General features: G+C 48.1%; 1 protein-coding gene across 1 annotated transcript in view; it reads right to left on the bottom strand.

The window, feature by feature from the left end:
- Positions 1-262: 262 nt before the first annotated feature.
- The window catches only part of LOC307038960 (putative RNA-binding protein 15B), a 17,882-nt gene continuing 8,347 nt past the window's right edge, over positions 263-9,797 (bottom strand). Inside the window, 3 exon segments of the mRNA XM_079680629.1 lie at positions 263-2,460; positions 3,841-4,425; positions 4,427-5,313. Coding sequence (XP_079536755.1) covers positions 2,224-2,460; positions 3,841-4,425; positions 4,427-5,313 — 1,709 coding nt within the window. The 3' untranslated portion in view covers positions 263-2,223.

Below are 9,797 nucleotides of genomic sequence, written 5' to 3'. Positions count from 1 at the left end.
ATGTCTGAAGGATCTCATAAAGCCAATCGAATCTAAAGAGAGGAGCTGTGGATTATTGTTATTGATCAATGCATCAGTTTCTTAGGGTCAAAACACTAAACTCAAACTTCAAATGAAAGCGTTTAGTTAATTTAATAAAAGAGCACTTGTTCAATGTGAGAAGTATAGTAAATATATATATATGTGTTATTACATTGGTAGGGGAAACACTGGGAGGGAAGACACCTCAAAGTAAAACCACTGAAAACACGGGCTCTTCTGAGTCATTTAAAAACATGTCCGTCTTTATTCCACTGAAACGTCCTTTAGATGGAAACATGGGAAAGAGAGGGATGAGCGATGGAGGGACTTCTGTAAGACAATGGGATAAAAGTCCGTATACAAAATGACATCTGATGGTCAGGCCTCGCACCAGTATAACAGCTAGACACACACACACACACTATATCCCTTTCCCTGCATGCACCGACACACACACGCTTTAAGAAAAAAGAAAAACTGGAATGATTGAGTCAAGCTACGTGAGATTTACACCTGACACACACACACACACACACACACACACACACACACACACACACACACACACACACACACACACACACACACACACACACACACACACACACACACACACACACACACACACACACACACACACACACACACACACACACACACACACACACACACACACACACACACACACACACACACACACACACACACACACACACACACACACACACACACCTCAGGTTAGTGTCGGAGTATAAAAGCAACAGCGTGTGAAACAAAGGAGCCTGCAGAGCGCTCACGTAGAAACACTCCGTGTGTTCAGAGCCGATTAGTTTCTTTACCCCGCCTTAGATTTAGGGTATTCATAAGTGTATCTTCTCCTGGTGTTAAAAGCTGCTTTACAGTAAAGTCATGAAACACGCCGTTACATAGTGATATTTGATTTTCTACGTGTCATCACAGTGAACCAAGAACCAAAAGAAAAGGCAGGAATGTCTTTCAGCAGAATATCCGTTGACACACGCCGGACGCAGGAGTGCTGTCACGGCTTCAGAAACACCTTCCTGTTGTAACACCCGGATGTGTGTGTGACGTGTTGGCTGATGCGTTACAGCTCTGATCATCTCTCTGAGCGAGGACTCGGACACACGGGGACATTCATTCATGAAGAAGTGATCTTTCTGTAGGTGTTGTTTTTCGTTGCAGGTCTCTTAAAAAATGTTAAAATCCTCCCCCTGAAGAGGCGAGCGTCGGAGAGACGGAGAGTAGTGTTTCATCATCAGGGAGTCAAACGCTACAATATGTCAAAACATGGAAGAGTTTGTAGTTTCATCTCCACGGGTCTCCACGCTGCACTTTAGTGTCGCGGACATCTCAACGAACATTTAGCAAGTCCGTTCAAACCGCTCCTCCGCCCCGCTCCAATAAAGTCACTCTGGGGCAAATCATATGTCAAATCCTCCCTGAAGGGGTGACCGGCAGAGGGCAGGGGTCAGAGGGCAGAGAGCAGGGGTCAGAGAGGGAGTAGTAGTGTTTCATTAACGGGGAGCAAAACAGTCAAATGTGTAAAAACATGGAAGAGTTTGTAGTTCCCTCTCCGATCGCCCGCTCTGAGGAGAGAGAGAGAGAGTCACCTTTCTTTCTTAAAAAACTTTTTAGACTTTAGTTCCTTTTGAAAGTGTGAGACGGGTCTGGATCAGTTGGTGTCGCTGACATCACTCCGAGCATCCTGCATGTAAAGACCCCCCCCCCTCGGGGAGAATCGATTCTATAACAGTATATAAACCCCCCCCCCCCCCCAATAAAGTCACTCTGGGTCCAAAACATATGTGGAATCCTCCCCTGTAGAGGTGACATGGAAGTGTTCATCCTGAAGGTCATGTGAAGCCCCCCCATGTGAAGCCCCCCCTCGGAGAGTAGTGTTTGAATAAAACAGTGAAATGTGTAAAAACATGGAAGAGTTTGTCGTTCCCTCTCTAAGAGTCGGCAGGGATCAGCGAGGGTCCCGAACACGGGGGTCTGCTCTGAGGAGAGAGAGAGTCACCTTTCTATCTTAAAAAACACACTTTTAAGATTTGCTTTAGTTTCTTTTCAAAGTGTGAGACGGTTGAGCCTGGATCAGCTGGTGTCGCTGACATCACTCCTCCTGCAGGTTCCTCACATGTCCTTTAATGCAAACGGATCAGTGTTGGAGCAGACTCTGGATCAGTTGGTGTCGCTGACGATCACCACCACCATGTGCTCCTCGTCCAGATTACCCACAGTCCTCTTGGCCTCCTGCAGGTACTGCTGGGAGAAGAGTCCGGGGGGGAAGGCGTACAGCATGGCGCCTGGCCCGCCCCCGCTGGCAGGCAGGCTCACCACCCCCGCCGCCTCCTTGTTGCGCAGGTACGTCACCAGGTGCCTCAGCAGTCGGGCCTGCAGGCCGGAGTCCTCGTTCACCTGAGAGGCAGAAACACACATCAGTGGGGCTGAACACCTGGGATCAGTCCGTGCCTCCATTACATTCACCTGTCTGCCATCTACTTGGTTCATAACTGCAATAAACCAGATTTGATTTAGTCTTAATGTACATTATTAAATTTCATATTCTGTTCTTGTACAGATCAGATTCTATTCACATGTATATGGGCTTTTTCACTATTTTCTATTTTCTTATACATGTTGCATTGTGGGAGGAGCTCAGGTCCGAACAATGTCATTGCTATTTCTACTCTGTAGCTGAACGAGGCAAGCAATGATACTCGAGTAGAGAAGTTAGTCTTTCCCCAGAGTATTTCTAAACCCGGGTATCTGTACTTCTACTTTCACCAGAGTATTTCTAAACCCGGGTATCTGTACTTTTACTTTCCCCAGAGTATTTCTAAACCCGGGTATCTGTACTTCTACTTTCACCAGAGTATTTCTAAACCCGGGTATCTGTACTTCTACTTTCACCAGAGTATTTCTAAACCCGGGTATCTGTACTTTTACTTTCCCCAGAGTATTTCTAAACCCGGGTATCTGTACTTTTACTTTCACCAGAGTATTTCTAAACCCGGGTATCTGTACTTCTACTTTCACCAGAGTATTTCTAAACCCGGGTATCTGTACTTCTACTTTCACCAGAGTATTTCTAAACCCGGGTATCTGTACTTCTACTTTCACCAGAGTATTTCTAAACCCGGGTATCTGTACTTCTACTTTCCCCAGAGTATTTCTAAACCCGGGTATCTGTACTTCTACTTTCACCAGAGTATTTCTAAACCCGGGTATCTGTACTTCTACTTTCACCAGAGTATTTCTAAACCCGGGTATCTGTACTTCTACTTTCCCCAGAGTATTTCTAAACCCGGGTATCTGTACTTCTACTTTCACCAGAGTATTTCTAAACCCGGGTATCTGTACTTCTACTTTCCCCAGAGTATTTCTAAACCCGGGTATCTGTACTTCTACTTTCCCCAGAGTATTTCTAAACCCGGGTATCTGTACTTCTACTTTCACCAGAGTATTTCTAAACCCGGGTATCTGTACTTCTACTTTCACCAGAGTATTTCTAAACCCGGGTATCTGTACTTCTACTTTCACCAGAGTATTTCTAAACCCGGGTATCTGTACTTCTACTTTCCCCAGAGTATTTCTAAACCCGGGTATCTGTACTTTTACTTTCACCAGAGTATTTCTAAACCCGGGTATCTGTACTTTTACTTTCACCAGAGTATTTCTAAACCCGGGTATCTGTACTTCTACTTTCACCAGAGTATTTCTAAACCCGGGTATCTGTACTTCTACTCGGGTAAAGGAAGTGTGGACTTTCCGTAAATGAATAAAGATTGAGATTACCTCCACGGGCCCCTGCAGCGCCAGCAGCACGGAGAACCCGTCGGGGCGGCCGGTCTTCAGGCGGCGCCGCACCTCGTCCAGCCGGGTGCGGTCCATGCGGAGCCGCTGGGCGATCTTCAGCTGGCCGGGGGGGGCGGCGGCTCGCTTCAGGGAGGCGTGGAAGAAGGCCGCGCCCCCCTCCAGCAGGAAGAGCTCCGCCGGGAAGCTGCTGTTCTTCAGGGCGAAGAAACCGTGCCACGTCTTCGTTAGCGTAGCCGCCGCAAACTCTGACAGCGAGGAAGGGGGGGCGGAGTTAGGGTGGGAGGGGGGGGCGTCACCAGCGGGGGGGTCGACAGGTCGCTTACTGTGGCGGCTGGAGGGCGGCGGGTCTTCTTCGTTGGTGTTTGTGTTGGTGTTTGAGTTAGAATGACGCCCCCCGTTTTCAGGCTCAGTTGTAGAATCGGGGGCTCGAACCCTCGCATCGGGGGAGACGGCCCCCCCCCCTCCCTCTCGCCCCCCCCCTGCCTCTCGCTCTTCCCTCTCTCTCTGGGGGGGAGGTGCTGTTCCTCCTCCTTGCCGCCCCCCTCTCCCCTCTTCTCTCCTCCCTTTCTTTCAACCATCGCTCACGACTCCTGCTTCGACTCCTCATTCCTCCTCGCCTCCCGAACGCCTCCCTTCTCTCCAGACTGAAGTCTTTCTCCCTTTGAGGGGGGGGTGAGGAGGGTCTCTCCCTGCCCCCCGCCCCCACCCTCATCTCTCCTCTCTCCAGGCTCCTCTCCAGACTGAAGTCTTTCTCCCTGGGGGGTGAGGAGGGTCTCTCCCTGTGATTAGGAGGTGAGGAGGGTCTCTCCCTGTGAGTAGGAGGTGAGGAGGGTCTCTCCCTGTGATTAGGAGGTGAGGAGGGTCTCTCTCTGTGATTAGGGGGTGAGGAGGGTCTCTCCCTGTGATTAGGAGGTGAGGAGGGTCTCTCCCTGTGATTAGGAGGTGAGGAGGGTCTCTCCCTGTGATTAGGGGGTGAGGAGGGTCTCTCCCTGTGATTAGGGGGTGAGGAGGGTCTCTCTCTGTGATTAGGGGGTGAGGGTCTCTCCCTTCCTCTCATCTCTCTCTCCAGGCTTCGATGGCGGCTGAACGTTTCCCCCAAAACTTCGAAGTGTTGAGAAAGAGGGGCCACGTTGGGCGGCTGGTACCCAGAAGGAAACACTCTGGGAGGGGGGGGGCTCTCCTCCATCACCTTAGCGAAGTCCACCCTGAGGCGTCGCTCCGCCCCCCCCAGAGGGAAGCCTCTCATCTGGGTGCACGCGGCCTGCGAGGCGTCCAGGCTCTCGTACTGGATGTAAGCGAAACTGTCCCCTTTCACGTAGTCGATGTTCCGGATGCTTCCGAAGCGGTCGAACTCTCGGGCGAGCGCGGCGAGAGAGTTCCCCGAGGGCAGCCCCCCCACCCAGAGCCGGGTCGTGGGGTTCGCCTTCCCGTAGCCGATCTTTATGGGGTTACCTGAGAGTCAGAGCATCGTTCGTTAGTGCGGAAATGAGTTGGAGCAAAAAGGGGGTAAAACTAAAAATACACAAAAATAAACAAATAAGGACCAATAAATAAACATTACCACGGCTAACGATTAGCAGCAGTTTAAAATAACTAAATGACATAAATAACATATTATGGTAAAGATCCCTCCGCGTCTGGGCCACGCCCTTTTTGGAGGGAAAACACTAGTTGCCATGTGACCGGCAGTGAATACAGAGGAAGAAGGAACACGAGGAGGACATTTGTTTGTTCTGTGTTACAACATACAGTGGGGCAAAAAAGTATTTAGTCAGCCACCAATTGTGCAAGTTCTCCCACTTAAAAATATGAGAGGCCTGTCATGTTCATCCTAGGTATACTTCAACTATGAGAGACAGAATGGGGGGAAAGAATGCAGGAAATCACATTGTAGGATTTTTAAAGAATTTATTTGCAAATGATGGAAAATAAGTATTTGGTCAATAACTAAAGTTCATCTCAATACTTAGTTATAAACCCTTTGTTGGCAATGACAGAGGTCAAACGTTTTCTGTAAGTCTTCACAAGGTTTTCACTGTTGCTGGTATTTAGGCCCATTCCTCCATGCAGATCTCCTCTAGAGCAGTGATGTTTTGGGGCTGTCGCTAGGCAACACAGACTTTCAACTCCCTCCAAAGATTTTCTATGGGGTTGAGATCTGGAGACTGGCTAGGCCCCTCCAGGACCTTGAAATGCTTCTTACGAAGCCACTCCTTCGTTGCCCGGGCGGTGTGTTTGGGATCATTGTCATGCTGAAAGACCCAGCCACGTTTCATCTTCAATGCCCTTGCTGATGGAAGGAGGTTGTCACTCAAAATCTCACGATCCATGGCCCCATTCATTCTTTCCTTTACACGGATCAGTGGTCCTGGTCCCTTTGCAGAAACACAGCCCCAAAGCATGATGTCCCCCCCCCCCATGTTTCACAGTAGGTGTTCTTTGGATGCAACTCAGCATTCTTTCTCCTCCAAACACGTCGAGTTGAGTTTTTACCAAAAAGTTCTATTTTGGTTTCATCTGACCACATGACATTCTCCCAATCCTCTTCTGGATCATCTAAATGCTCTCTAGCAAACTTCAGACGGGCCTGGACATGAACTGGCTTAAGCAGGGGGACACGTCTGGCACTGCAGGATTTGAGTCCCTGGCGGCGTAGTGTGTTACTGATGGTAGCCTTTGTTACTTTGGTCCCAGCTCTCTGCAGGTCATGGACTAGGTCCCCCCGTGTGGTTCTGGGATCTTTGCTCACCGTTCTTGTTTCTCATTTTGACCCCACGGGGTGAGATCTTGCGTGGAGCCCCAGATGGAGGGAGATTATCAGTGGTCTTGTTTGTCTTCCATTTTCTAATAATTGCTCCCACAGTTGATTTCTTCACACCAAGCTGCTTACCTATTGCAGATTCAGTCTTCCCAGCCTGGTGCAGGTCTACCATTTAGTTTCTGGTGTCCTTTGACAGCTCTTTGGTCTTGGCCATAGTGGAGTTTGGAGTGTGACTGTTTGAGGTTGTGGACAGGTGTCTTTTATACTGATAACGAGTTCAAACAGGTTCCATTAATACAGTTAACAAGTGGAGGACAGAGGAGGCTCTCAAGAAGAAGTTACAGGTCTGTGAGAGACAGACATCTTGTTTGTTTGTAGGTGACCAAATACTTACTTTACCAATTAATTCATTAAAAATCCTACAATGTGATTTCCTGGATTCTTTCCCTCATTCTGTCTCTCATAGTTGAGGTATACCTAGGATGAACATTACAGACCTCTCATCTTTTTAAGTGGGAGAACTTGCTCAATTGGTGGCTGACTAAATACTTTTTTGCCCCACTGAATGTAGATGTACATAAGCATCTGTTTTTGAATGTGTGATTTGTACCACTGACTGTTTCACAAAGATCCTTCATTAGAGGGTGAAACACGACAAAACTAGAAAATGCATTTCCTGCAGAATGCAACACACGGAGTTAACTACATTATACAAACACGGGTTAATGATTAGAGGAAACTGAGTTATTTATTTAGTTAAAGTTTCAGCTATTCTGTTTACAGTTCTGTCATCACATTATTTAATACCATTTGTTAAAACACTTGTTTCTTTTGATGTGAAATATTATTTATTTTATTTAAATAAAAAGCAATGTTAGTTTTGTTCACAATTACACACACACACACACACACACACACACACACACACACACACACACACACACACACACACACACACACACACACACACACACACACACACACACACACACACACACACACACACACACACACACACACACACACACACACACACACACACACACACACACACACACACACACACACACACACACACACACACACACACACACACACACACACACACACACACCTTCGCCTCCATGAACATGCATCTGTTTGTCATCTTGCAATCTACTCATTTAAAGCCTTTGAATGAATTTGAAATGAAGGCAAAGGGGCAGAGATGATCACAAAAATATATAAATACACAACCATGGCTCACGAGTAGCAACTTTTACGGATGATAAAACTCTGTTTCCGCTTGGCACTGATTCTTAGCTTTCACCAGGAAGTGGACGGGCCTCCATTTTGTCAGCTTAGCGCTGCTCTCCTCTCTAGACCAATCAAAGTGTCTCCCTGTGTGTTCCTTAGGAAGAGGTGCTGCTCTCCTCTCTAGACCAATCAAAGTGTCTCTCTGTGTGTTCCTTAGGAAGAGGTGCTGCTCTCCTCTCTAGACCAATCAAAGTGTCTCCCTGTGTGTTCCTTAGGAAGAGGTGCTGCTCTCCTCTCTAGACCAATCAAAGTGTCTCCCTGTGTGTTCCTTAGGAAGAGGTGCTGCTCTCCTCTCTAGACCAATCAAAGTGTCTCCCTGTGTGTTCCTTAGGAAGAGGTGCTGCTCTCCTCTCTAGACCAATCAAAGTGTCTCTCTGTGTGTTCCTTAGGAAGAGGTGCTGCTCTCCTCTCTAGACCAATCAAAGTGTCTCCCTGTGTGTTCCTTAGGAAGAGGTGCTGCTCTCCTCTCTAGACCAATCAAAGTGTCTCTCTGTGTGTGTTCCTTAGGAAGAGGTGCTGCTCTCCTCTCTAGACCAATCAAAGTGTCTCCCTGTGTGTTCCTTAGGAAGAGGTGCTGCTCTCCTCTCTAGACCAATCAAAGTGTCTCTCTGTGTGTTCCTTAGGAAGAGGTGCTGCTCTCCTCTCTAGACCAATCAAAGTGTCTCTCTGTGTGTTCCTTAGGAAGAGGTGCTGCTCTCCTCTCTAGACCAATCAAAGTGTCTCCCTGTGTGTTCCTTAGGAAGAGGTGCTGCTCTCCTCTCTAGACCAATCAAAGTGTCTCCCTGTGTGTTCCTTAGGAAGAGGTGCTGCTCTCCTCTCTAGACCAATCAAAGTGTCTCCCTGTGTGTTCCTTAGGAAGAGGTGCTGCTCTCCTCTCTAGACCAATCAAAGTGTCTCCCTGTGTGTTCCTTAGGAAGAGGTGCTGCTCTCCTCTCTAGACCAATCAAAGTGTCTCCCTGTGTGTTCCTTAGGAAGAGGTGCTGCTCTCCTCTCTAGACCAATCAAAGTGTCTCTCTGTGTGTTCCTTAGGAAGAGGTGCTGCTCTCCTCTCTAGACCAATCAAAGTGTCTCCCTGTGTGTTCCTTAGGAAGAGGTGCTGCTCTCCTCTCTAGACCAATCAAAGTGTGTCTCTGTGTGTTCCTTAGGAAGAGGTGCTGCTCTCCTCTCTAGACCAATCAAAGTGTCTCTCTGTGTGTTCCTTAGGAAGAGGTGCTGCTCTCCTCTCTAGACCAATCAAAGTGTCTCCCTGTGTGTTCCTTAGGAAGAGGTGCTGCTCTCCTCTCTAGACCAATCAAAGTGTCTCCCTGTGTGTTCCTTAGGAAGAGGTGCTGCTCTCCTCTCTAGACCAATCAAAGTGTCTCCCTGTGTGTTCCTTAGGAAGAGGTGCTGCTCTCCTCTCTAGACCAATCAAAGTGTCTCCCTGTGTGTTCCTTAGGAAGAGGTGCTGCTCTCCTCTCTAGACCAATCAAAGTGTCTCCCTGTGTGTTCCTTAGGAAGAGGTGCTGCTCTCCTCTCTAGACCAATCAAAGTGTCTCCCTGTGTGTTCCTTAGGAAGAGGTGCTGCTCTCCTCTCTAGACCAATCAAAGTGTCTCTCTGTGTGTGTTCCTTAGGAAGAGGTGCTGCTCTCCTCTCTAGACCAATCAAAGTGTCTCCCTGTGTGTTCCTTAGGAAGAGGTGCTGCTCTCCTCTCTAGACCAATCAAAGTGTCTCCCTGTGTGTTCCTTAGGAAGAGGTGCTGCTCTCCTCTCTAGACCAATCAAAGTGTCTCTCTGTGTGTTCCTTAGGAAGAGGTGCTGCTCTCCTCTCTAGACCAATCAAAGTGTCTCCCTGTGTGTTCCTTAGGAAGAGGTGCTGCTCTCCTCTCTAGACCAATCAAAG

Source organism: Notothenia rossii (genome assembly GCF_949606895.1).
Source record: "Notothenia rossii genome assembly, chromosome: 5".
Lineage (NCBI taxonomy): Eukaryota > Metazoa > Chordata > Actinopteri > Perciformes > Nototheniidae > Notothenia > Notothenia rossii.
This window is presented reverse-complemented; position numbering and strand designations above follow the sequence as displayed.